The sequence below is a fragment of the Phascolarctos cinereus genome, unplaced genomic scaffold (genome assembly GCF_003287225.1).
Source record: "Phascolarctos cinereus isolate Bilbo 61053 unplaced genomic scaffold, phaCin_HiC Scaffold_9;HRSCAF=440, whole genome shotgun sequence".
Taxonomy (NCBI): domain Eukaryota; kingdom Metazoa; phylum Chordata; class Mammalia; order Diprotodontia; family Phascolarctidae; genus Phascolarctos; species Phascolarctos cinereus.
Window position 1 is genome coordinate 251195786 of NW_027556402.1, and position 23049 is coordinate 251218834.

At 44.2% G+C, this 23049-nt stretch overlaps 1 protein-coding gene across 1 annotated transcript; it reads right to left on the bottom strand.

Moving 5' to 3' along the window:
* Nucleotides 1–5968: 5968 nt before the first annotated feature.
* CBLIF (cobalamin binding intrinsic factor) lies at nucleotides 5969–22856 on the bottom strand. Its single transcript, XM_078148371.1, is given in 10 exon segments — nucleotides 5969–6158; nucleotides 6594–6712; nucleotides 8383–8584; nucleotides 9703–9849; nucleotides 10326–10356; nucleotides 12820–12998; nucleotides 19099–19239; nucleotides 19777–19890; nucleotides 21008–21184; nucleotides 22730–22856. Coding segments are annotated over 10 exon segments (1251 nt in total). The 5' UTR covers nucleotides 22809–22856; the 3' UTR covers nucleotides 5969–6096.
* Between the last annotated feature and the right edge of the window lie 193 nt (nucleotides 22857–23049).

Consider the following 23049-nt stretch of genomic DNA (forward strand, 5'->3'; position numbering starts at 1 on the left):
CGCGACCCTTTAATTTCCTTTTATCCTCCAATTGGCGCTCACTTCCGCGGTCGGGCGTGACACATCGCGTCTGATTGGTGGACCAGGCGGAAGGGGCGGGAATCTGAGCCGTCCTGCGTGGTTTCAGCTGTCGAGCTTTTCCGGGCTCCCGGGATGCTTGCTGTTAGGTGAACGCTCTGCGCATCTGTTCCGTTATTCCTGCCAGAGGCTGCCCGGAGGTGGCTGGGGCTGCCGCCCTCCGCCCTCCGCCCTCCGGCCTCCGACCTCCGGCCACCCTTACGTCTTTTTCTCGCTCCTCGCCTCTTGCCGGATTCCGAGCCCTCGGTGCTCAGATTTGCTGGCTGCCCCTCCCCCTCGCCTTATTGCCTGACCATTTGTGACTTTGGGCCGGTCACTGTTCACCTCCGGGCCTCAGGTTCCTGTTCTGCACAGGGGCGAGGCTGGTTGACCAATGCGCGCTCCTTTAAATTTGGAGCGAGAGGATTTGAATTAAAGTCCTTTTCGTCCATTTACTGCTTTGGTGATCTTGGGCGAGTCACTTAACCTTTTTGGTCCTCAGTTTCCTTAGCTGTAAAATAGGGGTGGGGACAGGTGGATGGTTGACTGCCAAGGACCCCTCCAGCTGTAGGTCTGTGACCCTGGGAGTCAAGGAAAAAGACTGTTCCCTGTTCCCGTCCTCCATCCTCCCTTTTCCTTGAGCAGCTTCCATCCTTTCCTCTGTTCTGCTGTCGTCGAATAAAGTCTAGTAGCCTGATACCGTGCAGGTAATAAGTAATAGGACTAAAATTCATATTCAGCCCAGGTCTTTTGACTCTACTTCATAAGACAGCAGGCCTGGACCTTGGGCTTGGGGGTCCTGCCAAACTGGAAAGACTACCAGGACAGTCCAGGCTTACATGCCAGTTAAATAAAGTTTGAAGAAGCTTATCACCAGATTGGCAGAAGGGTGGTGAATTTTCATGGACTGCCGCTCTCAAGGACCAGCTGCGAAGTTATGGAAGGGCCGTGATCGGGCATTCGTGAAGGAAGTGCCCAAGCTGACAAGTTAAAGATCCTTCAAGTGGTTTTCTGCTTTTGTCCTCCAGTGCCTCATCATAGCCGGGAGGGTACTGAGTCTGAATGCTGTGCTGTGCAAGGCTCTGACAAGCTGCAAAGGCTTTGAGATAGGTCTAAGCAGATCAGAAAGGTTAGGCCACTCCCCCAAGGTCACCCCAGAAGTGGTGAGCCAGCTCTACCTACGACCTGAGGCTTCTGGCTCCTGTTCCATGCCCTTTTTCATTACTCTCCCTCAGAAGCAGAGTGGATAGAATAAGAAGTTCAGCTGCTGAAATGGAGGTTTGCATGATTATGGTTTTCAGTTGTCTGTGAAATAAAAGTTACTCATTCCGGATTGTCCCCTTTGTAGCTTGTTTGTAGATATTTGGTGGTGTGTCCTCTATTAGATTGTGAGTAACTTGAGATCGGGGACTTTTTACCTGTGTGTCCGCAGTGCTTAGCATAGTGTCTGGCACATAGGAGGCACTTAACAAATGGTTGTTGAGTAGTGTGGACTCTAGTAACAGATTTGTGTGGGGTAGATGTGAGCAGAAGAGAGCAAGTTATATTCACCTCCTGTGTATCGTGGTGGTGTCTCAACAATAGTGCCCTAAATGGCACGTGTGAATCCTTGCAGGGGCATGTTGATTTAGAAAACCACACCTTAACTTTATCTGTTACTGTTTTTTCATTTATTTTGTGAAGTATTTTCCAATTACATTTTGATCTCATTCAGGTTGGACTTTGGCTGATGTAGAGTAATGGACAAATGAGATTTACCGTAGGAAGAGCAGATTTAGGGTTTTAGATTTGGAAGGTACCTCAGAGCTTATTCCAGCCATGCTAGAATGGGATCGCCTGTAGCTGGTTGAGGGTTAACATTGTTCTACGATAAGTATCTTTTGACCTGATATTCTTTATCTGCATGTCTCGCTACAGCTTAGAATAAGTCTTCCAATTTAGTGAGTCTGCCCCAAAGTGAGGTGACTTTGGTTTGGATTTGATTCACAGCTTGCAGAAATCTTAGAGTTAATGACACCAATGTCCTCACATAAGGAGATACTAGTCAGCTGACTGTCAGCTCCTTTCACCATTGTCAGCCCTCCTACCTTCCCTGTTGGGGCAGCTAGGTGGCTAGGTAGATAGAATATCTGCCCGGAGTTGGGAAGATCTGAATTCAAATCCAGTTTCAGCTAATTATTAGCTGTGTAACCCTGGGCAAGTCACTTAACCCCTGTCTTCCTTGGAGGCAGCTAGGTGGCACAGTAGATGGAACGAGGCCTGGAGGAGACGTGAGTTCAAATTTGGCCTCAGACACTAGCTGTGTGAATCAGAACAAATCACTTTCTTCGTCTGTAAAATGAGCTGGAGAAGTAAATGACAAACCACTCCGGTATCTTTGCCAAGAAAGGGCCAAATGGGGTGACGAAGTATCCTACGTGATCGAACAACAACCTTCCCTATTACTGTGGAGGGCAACGCCATCTCCCTAGTAACCTAGGAGTCATCCTATATTCTTTACTGCCCCCCCCATCAAAGGCTATTGCAAGGTCTCTCAGATACGCCCCCTTCTTTCCTGTGATGCTTCCACTGCACTGGTGCAAGCTGTCATCACTTCACACCTGGATTATTGCAGTAGCTTACTGGTGGTCTGCCTGCCTAGGCTCTCCCCACTCCCATTCACCCTCCATTCATTCGCTAGAGTGTTTTTCTAAAGTGCAAGTCTGACCAAGTCACTCCCCACCTCCTATCCCCCCCAACACTCAATAGACTCCAATGGCTCCATTCCTCAAGGATCAAATAAAAATGGCGTTTGGCATCCAAAGTCCTTCATAAGCTGCTCCCTCCCTTGCCAACCTTACGTCTTATTGCTCACTCTGATCCAATGATACTAGCCTCCTGGTTGTTCGATGACAAGCCACTCCATCTCTTGGCTCCGGGGAATTCTTAATGGCGATCCCCATTCCTGAAACATTCTCCCTCAGCTCAAACTACTGACCCCCCTGGCTTCCTTTAAGTGCCAATAAAATCTCACCGGCTACAGGAAGCTTACTGTAACCCTTCTTAATTCCAGTGCCTTCACTCTGTTAACTGTTCCCTATTTATCCTGTATATAGCTTGCCTGTATATTTTTTGCCTGTTATCTCCCCCATTAGATTGTAAGCTCCTTGAAGGCAGGGACTGTCTTTTGCCTCTTTTTGTCTCCCCAGTACTTAACACAACGACAGACCCATAGTAGGCACTTAATGTTTATCAATTGATTCACTCCCACTCTTTTGCCTCTGGAATGTAGACCTTTTCTCCACACTTATTTTTGGGAGCCTGTTTAGAGGAAGTCGTTACAGTAGCTAGCTCTCGGTCAACCCTTGAAGATAGAGTTATCTGCAAGATAACTACGCTGGATGCAGACAATGTAAGAAGCTGTTTACAAACAAGGCAGCCATAACCCCAAGGACCTTGATACAAAATCCGGTTGTGAGAAGAATTGCCCTTGGCCCAAGTGCTTCACCTGCCCTCCCCTCTCCCCATTTAGCCTTGTTTTAGTACCAGATCTTTTTAACCAACTTTAAAGTTTATTTTCTGTCAGACCAAGCTGAGCTCACTCTTAATTGGTTGCTTGGAATGAATGAGTGAAAAAGCATTTGTTACGTGCTTACAATTGTGGGAAAAAATTCTGTAATCTTGAGTTTTAACTGCACGTCTACCGAAACAATTTGAATTTAAGCATTTCTGCTTAGAGAATCAAAGATGGACAGAACTATCCTATGACTCCAAAAATCTCTTTGAAGCCTTTTTTGAGCTACAGTGGTATTTTAAAAACAACAGATAATTCCACCATGAGATAAAACACAGTTATAGTGCTCAGGGTAAAAGTTCAGGACACATTTGTTTCATTAAACAGTAATAGTCAATTAACTTTTGGAGTGACATGCTTTTGGAAGATAATTTTTCTAAAAACCAATCCCTCTTTGACCATTCCATTTAAGGATTTTCCTTTCTAGTTTGGTTAAATGTAAACTCAAGAGATATTTTTATTGTTATTCAGTCATTTTACAGTTGTGTCCAACTCTCCATGACCCCTATTTGGGATTTTCTTGGCAGAGATATGGAGTGGTTTGCCATTTCTTTCTCTAGCTCATTTTCCAGATGAAGAAACTGAGGCAAACAGGATTAAGTGACTTGCCCAGGGTCACACAGCTAGGTCAGTGAGGCTGGAATTGACCTCAAGAAGAGAAGTCTTCCTGATTCTAGACCCTACACTCTTACCTACTCTGCCATCTAGCTGCCCCTGAAGTAATTTAGACATCTATTTTCTGTTACTCTCATTGTCCTAATATGGTCAAGGTGAACATGTCAAGGAGTTTTTGCGTTCGTCCGGTCACCATCCCAATCACTTCAGGAAGGGGCTGCACCTTGGCTGTTCTGGAGAGAGGAACATAGGACATTGTTTCTAAGTGTATAGGTAGAGAAAGACTCATAGGGTTTCTCTTTTAGATTAGTCCAAAGTTCTAAGACTGGGATGATTGCAAAATGCTTCTTAATATTTCTAAAAGAGGGAGCAAGGTGACTTTAGTGTGCCTCCATATTATGGGCGTATGGGCAAAGAACTGGTAAACTCTGGGAGTGCAATCACATTTTTCTGTAAAAGGCATCTATAATCATAGACATGGAATAGACAACATACCACCATAAGGGGGCAGTCTTTTGCTATGAATCACAATATTTCACATCTTCCCTGACATGGTGTCCTGCATTACAGGATTATATTTCCTCAGGGAAATAAGCAGGTTTCCTCAACAGGGGCCAGCAGAGTCCTTAAGAAGGAGACTATTTGTGACAGGCTTTTTCTTTTGTCCTGACAGAATGGTCTCCTCCAGTCCTCCTCTCACCAGATTTGGCTGTTACATTTTTAGCCTTACACTGCCAGAGTCACTACCCTTGTTCTAAGCAAATTGTATGTATTTTTTTTTGGGGGGAGAAGATAATAATAATATCTTGTAATTATATAGTACTTTAAACTTTGCCGAGTGTTTTAAAATATACCATTTTATCCTGACAACTCTGGGAGGGAGGTGCTATTATTATCTCTTTTTTGTAGATGAGGAAACTGAGGTAGACAGAGGTTAGGTGACTTGCCCAGGGCCATACAACTAGTAAATGTCTGAGGCAACATTTGAACTCAGGTCTTCCTAACTCTCTAGGTCTGGGCCACCATCTGCTGTGCCACCCAGCTGCCTCTAGCATCTATATCATCACTTCTCTATTTGTGCTTACATTGTCTTAACTAATAAAGCAAGCATGTTGTGCCTCTCTTATTATATCATCACATTCTGACTTGCAGTGAATTTGTCAGAACAGTAATACCAGTAGCTTACATTTAGTTAGCACTAAGGTTTGCAGAGCGCTTTGCAAGTATCACATCTGATCCTCACAAAAACCCTGAGAAGTAGGTGCTATTGTTATCCCCATTTTACAGATGAGAGAATTGAGGTTCAGAAAGATTAACCAACCTACTTAGGTTCACATAGGTAGAGTGGTCTATTGGGAGTCACAAGACCAGGTTTCAAATCCTGCTGCTTCCTGCTTGTATGACCTTGGGCAAATTACCTAACCCTGCTGGGCCTCAGTTTACTTATCTGAAAGATGTGGGAGTTGGACTAGATGAACTCTGAGGTCCCTTTTAGCTCCAAATTTATGACCCTGCATCTCAAGTGGGATTTGAAACTAGGTCCACCATCTTGTCCATTATATGCCCTGGCCCCCTGAAGGTATCTTCTTGCCTCATTCTTTTCCCCTGACCCCAGTTCAAATCATGGCTTCCAATAATTTCTATGAGAGCCGAGAAACTGGATTATTTATGTCTTCAGGTCATAGGCTTCCCTCTGAAACCAAAGAGAATAAATAGGAATTCAAACAATTGTTTGATGCATCTTTTATTTCTGTATAATCATTGCTGACCTTTGTAGGGCAGGTGCAAGTATGACCTAGACATTATTGACATAAATCTATCCCATTTCTTCCCCAGGAAAAGTTGATAAAAAGTTGAGCATGGATGTCATGTTAGTACTGTGTAAAGTTGGCTGTGATGTGTTCATTGTCATAGGGGATGTAGTAGCTGACCCCTGTGGAGGGAAAAAACCGAGGAAGAGTTGAGGTAGAAACTGTTCATGTAACCCTCCCCACCCACAAAGACAGTGCCTTTTATACAGAGGGAACCAGAAGTCTTAGCATAGTTTTCAGCTCTTAATGGCTTAAAACTGAACTAAGACTTTTGGGACAGCCAGTATTTTCAAGGTGAATGAACATCACATCATTGTGAAGTAAGCCCTTTTGGAAAACACTAGTGCTATTTAGGTCTATAGTAAAGCCAGTGTGTTCTCCTACACACCCAGGGGCTAGGTTCTACCTCCTGGTGCCTCAGTATATCCAGAGATTTTCCATAAGCCCAGTGAATGACTGATGACCATTTGGCCCCTTCTCCCTCCTCCCAGCCAGCTGGTCTCCTTTGCCATTGTTTCCATATCCCAAATGAGGCACCTGTTTTAACCTTCACCCACCTTCGTCCAAAGGAGTCAGGCCGCTCAGGAATTGCCAGTAGGTCCTGTGGTTTTCATCTTCATTAATGTTGTTGATGGAGGTGATATAAATGCCCCAAGATGTCATTTTTGATTCAAATCTGTAAGGACAAAATCGCAGATGATTAAACGTCTCGGCTTAGGTTACAGAAGTGGGAGAAGCACAGATGGGCTCTAAATAGTGTGGAGCTACTGCATCGTATAAGAAGGATCTCTTGGACTGCACTGGCCTGGGGTCAGGAAGACTCCCTGAGTTCAAATGTGGCCTCGGACACTTACCAGCTGTGTGACCCTGGGCAAGTCACTTCACCTCATTAACCTCAGTTTCCTCGTCTGTAAAATGAGCTGGAGAAGGAGATGGCAAACCCTCCAGTATCTTTGCCAAGAAAACCCCAAACAGGGTCATGGAGATTCAGATATGATTGAACTCCAGCAAAATGGTTAAGATGATAATTAGGCTTTTATAGTGCCGTAAGGCTTGCAAAACACTTCACCTAGTTTATCTCATTTGATTCTTGTGACAGTCCCAGGAGGGAGGGACTGAAAGTGGGATGATCTTCTTTCTATGGATGAGGAAGCTGAGTCTCAGAGAGGTTAAATGACTCGAGATGGAAGTCCGTCCCGGTCCTGGATTCGGCATTCTTTCCACTATACCACACTGTCCCCAGGGTCTGAGTGTGGTTTTCAGCTTCAGTAGCTTAAAACTGGGCTGAGACTTTGGGAACAATCCATCTTTGACCCTGTTATTCTATCCTGCTTTATATTATATTGGCATATTATTATCTGGGCAAAGTCATAGTGTGTGTATATCTCCTACTGTGACTACTATGCCAGTGAAAATGACGTGAAAGATGATTTCTTGTTATAATCTGCTCCGTTGCTGCGTCCTAGGGACCGTGGCCTGGTGTGTGACGCATCGTAGGCATTTATTAAGTGCTTGTTGTTTGCCCAGGGGACCCTTCCAGCTGACTGGTAGCTGAATTTGAGCTAGTTAAGATCACTGTAACCTCCAGTGCTTTTTGAAGGTTCTTCTCAAGTCCATCCTAGTATACAAAGCCTTTCCAGATCATTCCAGCCCACAGTATCCTTTCCTTCTTCCAAAGTGCTCTAATTTCCTTGTTCTCATTTGGCACTTGGTCATTAACTTTCTTGTATTATATCATTTTTCACCCATGCAGGGCTCATACCCCCAGCTCAATTGCAAATTCCTGTTATGTGGAGACCATGTCCTTTTTTTTTTTTTTTGTATTTTCCACAGACCCTAGCACAGTCCTGTAGTATAGTTCTGTAATCCTAAATGATTAGAAAACACATCCTTGGCTGGCATGAAGAAGGGATGTCCAGAACCTTCTGGAGGAACCATTAAATCCCTCCTTATAAGGAATGGTAAGAGACTTTACATTATCTTTATCATCTAAATTACCATTTCCTTGGATTTGTCTATGACCTTTCTCCCAAGGTAGCTCAATCTATTTCACATAGATATTCTCATTCCTCTCCTGAGGCTGGAGAGGACAACCATCACTATCCCCATTTGCCTGAGGGAGAATCCGAGGCATGGGCACATTGAGGAGTGTGGACCTCAAGCAGGAAGGGACCTTGGAGGGTCTCTAATCCAACTTCTTCATTTTACAGATGAGGAAACTGAGGCCCAGGGAGGCTGAGTGCCAGGTAGAAGTTACGCAGTAAATGCAAACGTGTCCAGTGAATGACAAATGAGAGAAGGAAATGGTGTCCTGGGCACTTAGAGGGTGTTTCAGGCCTAACTCACTTGAATGTTGGGTTTTTGCGCTGGGCTTCTTCTAGAACAACGAGCAGGACTGATCCCTTTTCCACACTGACCACCTCTGTTTCATTGAAGACCAGTTCCACCCCCCTCAGCTGGTTGTTGATTGTGTAAATCACGGTGATGTTAGAAACTGAGGTCTTGAGGGGACTCGGGGGTCTCTGCGGAGTTTGTCTCACCTCTTGACCTGCAGAGAGTAAAGAGTTAGGCTTCATGAGAGATCGCAGAGCTTGTCCATGCAGAGCCAATGCCTTTTCTGGCATCGGGATCTCATCCAAAAAGAACTTTAAGAGGCGGGCAGTGCAGCGCCTGGGTGGGCCCTCTGAATTGTTCTGATGAAGTCGTGTGGCAGGGGAAGCTCTTGTTTTTATTCCTACCATCACAGAAAGTCTGGTAGAAGCCCCTTTGGCCTTTCTCCATGCTTTTATTTTAAAAGAATGTTCAAAGTGGGTGTGAGACCTGTCCCTTTAGGGAATCTTATAGACATAACTAGAGCTTCCTGAGACAGCTGTAGAGGTGGATCTATAAAAAAACACCAAGGGAAAATCATCTCAACAGTGTGAGAAACTCAGCTGTCAGGTTTCAGACTAAGCCAAGGAGGTGTGGAGGCATAGGCTGGGAGGCACCCAGAATGTTCTAACAAAGACCCTGTGGCAACTTAGAACTGGCAAAGATTGGAATAGGGAGACAGTAGTCAACTGGGCCCTGAAGATTCTTTGGGTTAGAGGGGACCCTGAAGAATGTGTCCTGTGCTACCATGTGGTTTCTGTGCCTTTTGTTCTGGTGATGCAGGAGGTGCTGATTCTCTAAGGAGGAGGATCAATACGGAGCGTATTGATTTTTCACTTGCAGGGGTGTGTTGCTAAGTGTGCGACTGTCAGGGCATCTCAATAGGAGAGGAAGGTGTAGAGGGAGATAGCTGGCTGTTGTGTTATTAAAAACATATATAAGCTGTGTCATTAGACTGTGAGCTCCCTGAGAGTAGGAACTTGTTTTTTCTTTAAAATCTCCCCTTGTAGGGGCAGCTAGGTGGCGCAGTGGATAGAGCACTGCCCTGAAGTCAGGAGGACCTGAGTTCAAATCCGTCCTCAGACCAAACACTTGACACGTACTAGCTGTGTGACCCTGGGCAAGTCACTTAACCCCAATTGCCTAAAAGCAAAAAAAAAAAATCTCCCCTTGTATTCTCAGAGCTTAGCACAGTGCCTGGCACATAGGAGACCATTTGGCTCACTGACTTAATGTCTGTTGGGGAGCACCTAAATCTTACTATGAAGAACTTTGGATCTTTAAAGACATGCTTACCAGTAGAACAAACAACATGGGGCACATCTAAATAAGTTTTGCCCTTCAAGGAAGGAAGGAGCTGGGCGATGGACATGGGGTTAGCAAATCTGTTCTGCTCAATCTCATTGAGTATTGTTTCCACAGTCTTCTGGCAGTCCCAGTTCTCTCCAGGTTGCACATAAAGGGCCTGGGAAAGGACAAAATAGTCTAGTGGTAATAGCGAGCATTAATAAGTTGTAAGGGAGGGGATTGCTCCACTCTACGTCAAGTGACTTACAGTATTTTCTAACCGTTATGCCGTTATCAGGTGAGAAATCTCTATTGAATCAATAAAGCACTTGTGTTAGTCTAATGCATGACCTATCACAACCTGTGGATCTTCTGCAAAATATTGAGCAGATCATAACCCAACCTTGGAGTATCAGCCCAGCAATTCCAGTTAAGCCCCTGAGAAGGAATTGCTTGTAGAATGAGGTGGGGAGGAGAGCCTGTGTCTCTGCTCCCCCATCTTTTGACCAGAGCATGACCTGGTGAGCTCCGAGCTGGAGGATTTGGACTTCTCGTGGGTGTCTAAGGACAAACACTGAGGAAAGGCAGCTTCAGAACTTTATAGAAAGCTATGCTGTATACCCATGGGAAACTTCATTGGGGCTCCACAGAAAGAGAAAAGGACTTCCAGTAACCAAGAGCTTTGCCACATGTGCTCTTCAAGCTTGGGCTCGCTCTCCCCTAGACTCTATGTCCTTGGGAGAATGTTACCCTGTTTGGAAGCAGGGAATGCTTGTACCAATTGTTCTTATTATCCTACTTTAGTGAATACTTGCTTCTGAAAGCTAATTAAATCTGGCTGGCTAATTGATACCAGTAAGTGAAACATACTAGTGGGGGCTCATGAGGTACAGTACTAGACCCCTCTATTCCACTGTCCCCCCAACCCATCATAGGTTATGCCTAGAACCCTGAGGGGAGAAGAGGCCAGTGGCTTGCCAGTGCGAGGTGGGGTTGATGGAGCAGCCACAGAGCGTGTGCCACGCAGGCATAGCGTGGATTGTCAGTGGCAGATGTGATTGCTTAACTCTGAAAGGTTTGTTGTTGTTCAGTCTCTTCAATTGTATCTGACTCTCCATGACCCCATTTGGAGTTTTCTTGGCAGAGATACTGGAGTGGTTGGCCATTGCCTTCTCCAGCTCCTTTTCCAGATGAAGAAACTGAGGTAAATGGGTTAAGTGACTTGCCCAGGGTCGTACGGCTAGTAAGTATCTGAGGCAGCATTCGAACTCAGCAAGATGAGTCTTCTTGACTCCAGGCCCAGCGCTGTATCCACTGCATCACTGAGCTGCCCCAACTCTCAAAGATACTCGGCCTCTAATGATGCCACCTTGTCTTATAGAGATTCTCAATCCTGTAGAGATAGTCCATTGTGTCAAAGGTCTATGATTTTGTCAGTATGGGTAATCCCTGGGCTGATGAGGTTTGTGACCCTCTAGAACTTACTAGATAGCTGTTTAGAATTTCTGGAATTAGGGGCAGCTAGGTGGCGCAGTGAACAGAGCTCTGGCCTTGGGGTCAGGAGGACCTGAGTTCAAATCCAGCCTCAGACACAAAACACTTACTAGCTGTGTGACCTTAGGCAAGTCACTTAACCCTGATCACCTCACCAAAAAAAAAGCCAAAAAAAAATTTCTGGAATTAGTCTCTGCCCTCCTCCTCTTCTAAGAAAAAAAAAATCAACATTACCCTCCTGGTGATGAACCTTTCTGAACATAACTGAGGGTGAGCAGGGTGATTCTAAGGGTGAGGATCATAACTAGAGAGCTGGAAGGGACCCTGGAAGTCCAGCCTTCTCATTTTACAGATGTAGAAACTGAGGCCCATCAAAGTTAAGTTATGTGCCCGTGATCACAGAAGGAGTAAGCACCATGGGTAGGAGTCAAAACCCATGTCATCTGGCTTTGCAGCCATTGTTGATCTCTTTGTACCATGCTGCCTCAGTCAAGACACTTGGATAATTCAGTAGGTCCCACTAGACGTTAGGGAATCCCTTCTCATGGGTGAACTGTTTGTGTGATGCTGGGAAAGTCAGACAAACCCTCCAGGCCTTGGTTTCTCCATCTGTAAAATAATGAGCGTGGCCTTGCTGACCCCCGAGATCCCTTCAGCTCTGAATATACAATCCCACGATCCTGAGCCTCAGACTGCCAACTTCTTGGGTAAATATAAATTTAGTGACAGTTATCAAATAGAAGAAAGATCCAGCTGTGTAACCAGTCCCCTGAAAAAAGCAGGTGATGTGGGTTATCAGTGTTTGAATTAGCGCTTGCCCTTTATCAGAAATTGCTGCGACTCTAAGAGTGTATACAGCAAGTCTAGAATACAATTAATTAACAAAGGCAAGGAATGAAAGTCAACATTTCCTGATTGGTCTGAAGTGGAAGAAGGGTCACTAATAGGTTGGCAGCAAATTAAGTCGGCATGATATCCATGCTTATTACACATCAGATTCAATGGTCTCTTCTATAAAATGAGGATGTTGAATTCGATGGCCTACAAGTTCCCTTAAAGCTGTCAGCCTATAATCTAGTGATGTCCAGGGCCTTCTGGGGGAGCCATTAAGCCGTGTGTGATAATGAATGATAATTGAATTTATATTATCTTTATAATATAAAACAATACCTCCTTAGATTTTTGTACCATTTTTCTTTCAAGGAATCTCTCTCTCTCTCTCTCTTTTTTTTTTTTTTTGCATAGAACACTCATTCCTATCCTGTGAGGTTGGGAAGAATCAACCATCATTATTCCCATTTGACCAAGGGAAAAACAGAGTCAGACACATTAATGATCATAGGACCATAGAGTTAGAGCTGGAGGCCATCTTGTCCAAACTCCTCATTGTACCGGGAGGCCCATGAAAATGAAGTGACTGGAGCAAGGTCATGTAGGTATGGTCATGGGATTGGAACTCAGATTGGAGAGCCAGTACTTTTTACCTTTTCTCACGCTGCCTCCCCAAAGAAGAGATTGAGTGAAGGGACTATTGGCTGTCACACGACTAGACATCGGTGGAGCCATAATTAAAATTTTCGCAGTTGACCGTCTCCAGATGCTGGGGTTTTCCCCATGACACTTATTGGTTACCTGCATGGCTAAGCCTGTGCTGTAGGATCCCCCAATGAGGCCATTGTCTTCAATTCCCCCGCTGATATTCTCCATGACGCTTGTTAATACTTGACCAAATAACTGACTGTAGTCACTCAGATCTTCAGGGATCATACTGCTAATACAAGTCAGGGCCAAGGTTACCATAGCTCCAGTATCTGTAGAACATAGGAAATGCAGATTGCTATTCACGTGAATGCCCTCTCCATGTCTTCTCCCCTCCCCAAATGTCTATCCATTCTGTAAGTCACTGCTCAGATGTATCAGCTTCATGAATTTTATTGATTCAATAAGTGTGTACTAAGTGCCTGCACTCTGCTAGATACTAGGGATACAAGGACAAAAAGGAGGTAGTTCCTGGCCTCGGGGGGCTTATGTCCACCTGATGAAATCTTTGAGGAAGTTTTTTCCATCCACCTGAGCTGGATGGGATCTGCTTTTCCTCTGAATCCTTCTTGCCTCTATTATCATTATTAGCATTTCATTAGTTACTTGTGTGTTGTCCCTTGACTAGAGAGTAAATTCCTCAAAGGGGCAAGACATGCCTTAAATATTTTCTCATTTCATATGAACATAAGTATTTCACATTTCAACCTTCATAGTATATAGTGTTATGGAAAGGAAGGAAAAATCATTAAGCTCCTGCTATGGGCCTGGTACTGTACTTTGGAGTAACAGGTGATTTACTAAATGAATGAGTAAGCAGGTTCTGGCCTGAAAAGATAAGGAAATCATGGCCCTAGCAAAATGTCATGCTAAGATTCAATTCAATTAACATTTATTCAGCATGCTGGAGAATGTCCAAGGTAACCAGAAGGATCCTGAGTCCATGTCTTTTGAAGCTTCGTTGAAGGAAATACAAAGCTTAGATTAGCGAGAAGACAGGTAGGTGGGGAAACATGATAGCTCTCTTAAAGTATTTGAAGGCCTAATATGTCTTTTTTTTAGTATTTTTTTTTCTTTTCTTCCTTTTTGGCTAGGCAATGGGGTTAAGTGACTTGCCCAGGGTCACACAGCTAGTAAGTGTTATGTGTCTGAGGCCATATTTGAACTCAGGTCCTCCTGACTCCAGGGCCGGTGTTCTATCCACTGCGTCACCTAGCTGCCCCGAAGGCCTAATATGTTGAAGGAATTGAACTTATTCTCTTTGGTCTCAGAGATTAGAATCAGGGGCGATGGGTGGAACTGTCAAAAAGGCAAATTTAGACTGGATTTTAGGAAACTCTTGTTCCTAGTTAGGGCCAAAAGAGATAGAATGGGCCTCCTTGGAAGGTGGTGGGGCCTTCCTGACTGCAGGTCTTATTTAAATAGAAGGTGAATGGCTCTTGGCTTAGAGCGGGGATTCCTTTCGGGAATGGGTTGGGTTAGATGGCCTCTGAAGTCCTTTCCAACTTGAAAATTCAGATTCTCAGATTCTACATCAGACAACGAAGCATTTGTCAAATGTTGAACATGTACACTGTGTTAGGGGGCAGGGATACAGAAACGAAACAATCCTTGCTTTCAAACAGTTTGTCTTCTAGTCTATATCTATCCCTGCAACTGAAAGCTGAAGTGTGATTTAGTTAGAAGTGGACTGTGCTGATTCATCAGAGAGACAGGCAGACCCTCCAAAAGCTTGTGGGTGGGCGTGGACTCTGCAGGCCAACACTGGCCTTCTGAGAAAGTGACCAGAAGGGTCTTTCCCCCCATCTATTTACAGAGCAGGCTCACAGAAAGAATGCCTGCCTGCCTGTGAAATTCAGACTTGAGTGAGGGAGGTCAGTGATGACGCACATATACGACAGCAGGTGACAAATAGGATGAAAGGTCAAATTCAGTGTTGGATGAAAGCATGAGGTGGCCTTACAAGGGATGGGTCTTGTGTTATATGGAAGAGAGAGGGAGGAGTTGGTTTTATAGGGAGAGAGGCTATAAATAGTTATGTGCTTGTTCAGAGAAGTGATTGGATGGTCTTAATGTTTTGTAACCACGAAAAACAGGGGCTTAGGTCTTCAGAGAGGACCCACTTGTCAACAAGAGACTGTTTGGGACTTGGAGGAGGGGTGGGCATCGCTGTGCATGTGTTTCATTGAAAGTTAGACCTGGAAGGCCCATTGGAGAGGTACAGTATTGGTGATGAGGAAGATGTGACACCCTGGGAATCATCTAGATAGTAAGTGGCAGAATAGGGTCTAGATTTTAGTTCTCCTGACTCCTAGCTGATTGTCTATACTGGGGGTGGGGAGCCACATGTGGCCTCAAGGTTCCCCACCCCTGGTCTACACCATGCTCTTCTGTCCTTGACTCTGCTTCAAAGGCAAAGTGGTACCTACAGAAAAGTTCCAGATTTAGAATCAGTTGCGACCCGAGCTTGAATTGCATCTCTGACACTTACTATGTAACTATGGTTGGATCGCTTAGCTTTCTGGGCCACAATTTCCTCATCTATAACATCAGGCATTTCAAATTGGATGTCTTATATCCATTCAAAACCCACCATATACAAAACAGAACTCATCTTTCTCTACAAACCCACTCTCCTTCTGAACTTCCATGTTTCTGGCTACGCTATCACAGTCCTAGCTATTAATAACTTTTTGCCCTCACTTGTCCCACATGGCAGGCAGCTACCAGTTCTTGTTATTTCTTCCTCTCCAACATCTTTTCTTTCTCCACTCACACAGCTAGTCCAGGTCCTAATCACCTCTTACCTGGTTTATTGCAATAGCCTCTGCATTGGTCTCCCTGCCTCAAGCCTCTCCCTAGTACAATTCATCTTCAGTACAGCTGCAAAAGTGATTGGATTTTCCAAAGTGATTTTCCTAAAATGAAGATCTGACCATGTCACTGCCTTACTTAATAAACCCCAGTACCTACTACCTCCGGGATTAAATATAAGTATCTCTGGCATTTAAAGCCTTTCAGAAACTACCATTTTGGCTTTGTTACGTAGGACTTCCCTTCATGCATTCTATGCTTTAGCTAAGCTGGTTCTCTCTGTTCCTCACCCAGAGGTGCCATTTCCCGTCTCTGTGCCTTTGTATTGGCTATGCCCTATGCCTGGAATGCCATCCCTCCTCACTTCTGCCTCTTGGAATCTCCACTTTCCCTCAAGACTCAGCCCAACTGCCTGCTTCTACAAAAAGCCTTGCCTGATTGCCACCCCTTCCCAGATGCTTTTGCCTTCTTCCCCCAAATTTCCTTGGATCCAATCTGTATCCACTTTCCACATAGCTACATGTTGTCTTTCTTGATAGAATGTAAGCAGCTTGAAGGCAGGGATTGTTTTAATTTAGTCTTTGTATGCCTAGGACCTATCCCAGTGCTTGAAACATGATAAATAAAGGCTTTTTGATTGATTGGTTGATTAAATGGGTATAATACAGTCTGTAGCACCTACCTTATAGGTTATCATGATGGACAAATAAGTAGAATGTAAATTTTTTGAGGGGCCAGGACTGTTGTTTTTGGTTTTGGGTTCCCTTTGCCTTTGTTGATAAAATTGAGGCCATTTGCCTTGAACTCTCTCTTCTTCCATTCTTTTTATCTTAAAAGCCCTTGATAGCATACCAGTCTCTTTTCTCCTTTCCTCCAGTGTCTGATGATGACATGGCCTTTCTCCTTGTCAGGGCCACCCTGTCTTCATGTGCCCTTAATCCCATAATTTTTCATCTTTAATAGTTTTTCCTTTTTATTATTCTCCACTCTTGTCTTCAATGTCTTTGTATTGGTTCCTTCCCTACTGTCTTCCAACACGCCCAAGGCTCCCCATCATGAAAAAACTCTCCTTAGGCCTGTCCTACCACCTTCTCAAGCTACTGCCCCATATGTCTCCTCCCTTTTTTGGCCAAACTCCTAGAAAAAACTGTAAATACTCTTTTAATCTCTCTCACTCCTCAGGCCTTTGCCATCTATCATCCAGCCTTTACTCTTAATTGGAATTGGTCTTTTAAAAGTTACCAGTGATCTCTTAATGGCCAAATCGGACGATCTTTTCTCATTCTGTGTCCTTCTTGACCCCTTTGCAGCATTGGCATTATTTACCACCCTCTCATTTCAGAGGAGTTTCTGGCTTTTGGGGACGTTATTCTTTCCTGGTTCTCCTCCTTATCTTTCTGTATGATCGTTCCTTCACAGTCTTCTTTGCTGGCTCACCATCCATATCATGCTTCCTAACATAGGTGTTCCCTAATACTCTGTCTTGGGCCCTCTTCTCTTTACACATATTCTGTTGGTGACTGTGTCAGTTCCTATGCATATGACTCCCAGATCTAAATATCCAGCCCTACTCTCTCCCCAGAGCTTCAGCGCTAGGATACTGCCTGCATAGTGAACATTTCAAACTGGATGTTCCAAAGGTGTTTCAAACTTAATGTGTCCAAAATAGAACTCTTTATCTGTAAAGGCTGCTAGGTGTCATAATGGGTAGAGTACTGGGCCTGGCATCTTAACCTTGGTTTTTGCCTCAGATTCCTCAACTATAAATGGGGATTATAATAACACTTCTCTCCCAGGGATGTGAAGATCCAGTGAGATAATATTTGAAAGCACTTCCTGCAATGCCTGACACATAGTAGGTACTTAATAAAAGCTATCATCATCATCATTATTATTGCCAAATCCACCCCTCTTTAGGGTTCCCTATTTCTGGCAAAGGCACCCCCATCCTCCTGGTCTCCCAGGTTTATACCCTTTGCATTTTCCTCAGTTCCTTCTAGTTACTCATCTCACAAGTCTAAGTAGTTGCCTAGACCATTTCTACCTCTACAATATCATTCATATTTACCCCCTTCTCCATTCCAAGATACCACATCAGTTCAGATCCTCATTGCCTCTCATCTAGACTATTGCTGTGGCCTTCTAATTGATCTCCTTGCCTCCTGTCTCTTCCTATTCCAGTCTGTCCTCCATCCAGCTGTCGAAGCTCTTTTCCTTAAGCATAGATCTGACTCTGTCACTTTTCTACACACCAGTGGCTTGCTCCCTATTGCCTCTAGGATCAAATAGAAACCTCTCCATTTAGCTTTTAGAGATGATCACAGCCTTTACTCGGCTTGTCCTTCCAGCCTTATTCCACATCATTCCCTTTCTTGCACTCTGTGACCTGGTTAAACTGGCCGTTTAAGGAATTCCTCCTCCTTATCTTATCATTGTGTCTTTGCAGTGGTCATCCTCCATTCCTGGAATGTGTTCCTTCCTCCTATCTGCCTCACAGAATCCCCCTCCTCCTTCAAGATGTAACTTCAGCACCACCTGTGTGAAGCCCTCCCTGATTGCCTCTGTTGGCTAGAGTCCTTGACCCCACTACCTTGTGTTTCCTTTGTAATCAGTCTGTGTAAACTTGCATGTGTACTCATCTCTGCGATAGAATGCAAGCTTCTTCAGCAGTGGATTGTTTTATTCTTCGTGTGTATATTCCCAAGCACAGAGCCAAGCGCATAGTAGGTGCTTAGTAAATGTTTGCTCACTGATTGTATATGCATAGTAGGCCTTTAATAAATACTCGTTGAATTGGCATAAATGAGATAATGCACATAAGAGCACCTTGTAAATCTTGAGATGCTATATACATATCATTTATTATTTTTTCTGGGATTATTCTTGATTTAGGACTCTCTCAAGCTACCTTTTGCTTAACTACTTTACATTTATTCTCATATTTATCGTATATACTTAGATATATTTGTGTGTGTATACATATATATGTGTATATATGTATGCATACATACCTATATTTATAAGTATTTATTTATATATCTTTATGTGGGTACATATACATGGAGAAATAAACTTCCCACTTTTTTTTTTTTTGGCGAGGCAATGGCGTTAAGTGACTTGCTCAGGGTCACACAGCTAGTAAGTGTCAAATGTCTGAGGTCAGATTTGAACTCAGGTCCTTGTGACTCTAGGACCAGTGCTCTATACACTTGACACCTAGCTGCCCCCAACTTCCCACATCTGAATGTAAGCTCCTTAAGAGTAGGGATTATTTCATTTTCTGTCTTTGTATCTCTAGTGCCTAGCTAAGTGCTGTGTACAGAGCAGGGACTTGAAAAGCTTGTGAATTAATTACTTGATTTGCCCTTAGTTGGGACCAATCCTCTCTGGTTGCCCTAGATCCTACGCATTGGACTTGGTTGTCTATTACCTCTGCTCCTCCTCTGCTCCCATCTCTTAGTTGCTACTTACCTTTGGGTCCCAGAGTCGCCATGTAGTACATGCCCTCCTATGAGCCCGTTTCCAGCTCGGGAGGGTATGGAGCAACACATCACTCACCGATGTTGAATTGTGAGACATTGGCTAGCAGCATCTTGGAAAATGTGACGGCTAGTTCCAAGGTGACTTCTTGGTTCATCTGGCACAGAGCCAAGAGTGCCAGGCTGGGTCCATAGAAAACTGAATATGAATCTTGTGGGCCTGAAAATTGAATGGGGTCTCAGTGAGATCAGATTGAATGACTGAGATTATTTTTGGAAAGGAAGAAGAAAAAGTGTTTTCGTTTGAGATTGTCAGAAAGCCTATCTATAATGAGGAAGGAGAGCATATAAAGGTGATGGATATGGGTAGATATAGTGTCAGTGTCCATTGAGACATTGATACTATATCCCCCAATGATACAATGTATCCCTCTTTGCATTTTGTAGATAAGGAAACTGAGACCCAGAGCTTTGCCCACAGTCACAGCTCATAAGTGTCAGAGGCAAGATTTGCATTCTACATCTAGGACTCTAGATACCTAAGTGACTCCTCCTACTTTCTGTGGAGGAGAGGAATCTGTAGATAAACCTTCCATTACCTGGTAGGATTTGTAACCATCTCCAGAAAAAAAAGGGGGAAAATAAATTGGAGGTCACATTCTCTTTCCTTGTCTGCCTCCCTAATTACCTTCTTCTGGGTTTAGAATTTCAGGGAAAGGGCCACTTCCTCCCCCTCCCCCTTCAGCTCCCCTCTTACTTGAAGATACCCAACTTTCCATTTGGTTTTTCAGAATCGAGAGTCTGTTTCCAGGATCTTGGCAGGATGAGGTGAGAGCCATGATGTTGAGGGCCAGCTGGCCAATGGTAAGATCTGCAGAGAAGTCAAGGGGGTAGGAATAAGAACTCACCCTGTGATTCATAGACATGAAAGCCTCTTGGCCAGAGCCACTTTGGGGAAGGGAAATTGCTCACTTTTATTTTATCCAGATAACTTTGATTTTTCTTAGGGAGGTTACCTTAGAGAGAGTAAGTTTATGAAATGGCTTTTCTTTCTTTCTTTCTTTCTTTCTTTCTTTCTTTCTTTCTTTCTTTCTTTCTTTCTTTCTTTCTTTCTTTCTTTCTTTCTTTCTTTCTTTTTCTTTCTTTCTTGGTGAGGCAATTGGGGTTAAGTGACTTGCCCAGGGTCACACAGCTAGTAAGTGTCGTATGTCTGAGGCTGGATTTGAACTTGGGTGCTCCTGACTCCAAGGCCAGAGCTCTATTCACTGTGCCACCTTGCTGCCCCTGAAATGGCTTTTCTAATGGGAAAAAGAACAAAGTTAGAACTCTATTGCCATTGTCATTCAGAAAATGCATCCAAGCAAATGACCACAAGGTCGCTCAGGGGCCTTAGAAGAATTAGAAGGAGGAATGGTTAGCCCAGAGAAGAGAAAACATAAATGTGTTTAAATATCTGCAGTTTTCACATGGATCACAACTCTAGAGCTCTAGATAACTCCAAAATCTCATTTTACAGATGAAGAAACTGAGACCCAAGGAGGTTGAGTGACAAGGTCCTACAGGTGGGAAGGATCAGAGTTGGGATCTGAACCCAGGTCCCCTGACTCTGGGGTTAGTGCTCTTTCCACTTGATCCTGATATCTCCTGGAAATGAACCTAGAACTACTCTGCATGGTCCTAGAGGGCAGAGCTATGGGAGGGAACTATTCCGAGCTGTCCCAAAATGGAATGGGCAAGCTTGTATGAAGTAGTGATTCTACTTTCACCAGAGATATTCAAGCAGAAGCTAGGGGATGACTTGTGAGCGGTGTGCTTTGTATAGAAAGGTCCCTTCACTGATGGTTTTTGAATCTGAACCTAAAATAGAGCTGAAGAGAGAAAGAGCTCCCATTCTGTAGAGCTCTGGGGTTTACAGAGGGCATTCTTTGCAGTTGATTCATGAAGTTGGGAATTTTGAAAGTTTCACGGAGCTTGCCAGCGTGTGTTACCTGTTAGGTCAGTGGACAAGATGATTTCAGTGAGGAGCTTCTGGGCCTCTGCATTGCGGGCCCCAACCAGGTTCATGGCAATCAGGATGCTGGGATTGGGAAAGGAGGATGGAGTCACAGAGCTCTCCATGACATCTTGGAGGTCATCCACCAAGGCTTGTTTTTCTGCAGGAATAGCTAGGAACCAGAAGCAGTTGCTCAAGCATCTAGTGATTCTTCCTCCCAGAGACACATTTTACACAGGATCATATTATCATAAGACTGTAGAGTGAGAGCTAGAAGGGTCCTTAGAGATCATCTCCTCTGACTCCTCCATTTTATAGGTGCAGAGATGGAGGCCCAGAGACATTAAATGACTTGCCCAGGGTCACACAGGTAGTAAGTGGTATCGAAGCTCACCTTGTCTGGCTCCAAGTCCAGCACACTTTCCTAAGATGTTTATTTAGAAGATCTTAGCGAATCAGCAAAGTAAGGAACTGAGACAATGGATAGCTTCAGCAAAGCAGCGGGATACAAAAATAAACTCACAAAAATCGACAGCGTACGTATGTAGCAACAGCCAGTACAGACAGAAGAAAAAGAAAAGAAAGTGTCTCTCTCTGCTTTCATACAAAATACGTAAAATGTCTGGGAACCCATATATCAAAGTATCCTCAAAACTTGCACATGCACAATTTTTAAAGAAATAGTGACTTAAATAACAGGAAGGATCTTCGGTGTTCATGGCTAGCCATACTGACATTAACACAAGCAACGTTACCTAAATCAGTAGGCTGACACCCTAAAGGCGGTCATCTTTGTGGTGGTTTTTGAGGGGAGGTGAATGTTGTACGGCTTTTACTAAGGGCCTTGGGAAAATCTTTTGTTATCCTGTTACCTCAGCTCCAAATATGACCTTATTGTTGTCGTTCAGTTGTTTCAGTTGTATCTGATTCTTTGTGACCCCATTTGGGGTTTTCTTGGCGAAGATACTTGAGTGGTTTCCCTTTTCTTTTCCTAAACTTTTGGAAATCATAGGCTCATAAAGTGTTGTTATTAATTTGAAATATATGATTATTTCTTAGTATCACATTTTAAGAACTGGAAGGGATTTCCAGCCTTCTCTTTTTACAGTTAAGGAAGCTGAGGCCTTTGGACATTAAGTAACATTAAGTTATGCTGGCTTACACAGCCGGCGAGTGTCAGAGGCAAGATCCGAATCCGGCTCTTCTGAGCTCTGAGCTAGTGCTCATTTCACTGTATAACAAACTGTCAAATCCTGCCTTTTACTTATTAATCCTCATCAAGTGCCCCACAGAGACTCCCCATCCACTTCAGCGCATGACTGGAAGACAGTGGACTCATCTCCACAAATTTCATACCGTAGATCATTTTGTCTCCTTCATGAAGGACGTCAAAGCCACATGACCTGATCCATCAGGAATGACATGACCCAGCCCCCTCTCTCCCACCATCACTTTCACTTATGCCGTGGATCCCAGGGTGACTTTTCATTTCTGCAACAATGCCCCTCTAGGTATTCCAATTTCTCCCACTACTAAGATTCTCACCTCCTCCCTCAGGGAGCCTACACTCTACTAGGAGTGGAGGGGGTGGGGTGGGAAGAAGGGAACACGCATAAATGCAAAGATCACATTCTTAGCCACCTCCCAGTCAATAGATGTTTCTCATCTCCCCTCCCCACCCCCACCCCATTTTCAAATGGAGGATGACCGTGCTCACAGCATTCACTCCTGGTGAGTGTGTGGGCCCTACTCACAGCCCAGAGGAGGCTCAAGAGAGGGCTTGTAAACAGGATCATCTTCCTTCCTCTTCTCTTGGGCCTCTTCTACTGGAGGACAATCGACCATTCGTCTGTTTCAGCAAAAGTGGCCCTTCCCTTGCTTGTCCTTTTTGTGGTTGCCTTTTAGAGTGCCCTGACCTTCAACCTCTTCTGTTCAGCTGATATTCTTTTCTTGCAGTCTTATCCGTGTTTGCCTTCTGCAGGTCCTCCAAGGTGACTTTCTGGCAGCTGTCCTGGGAAAGAAACATCTGGGCGATAG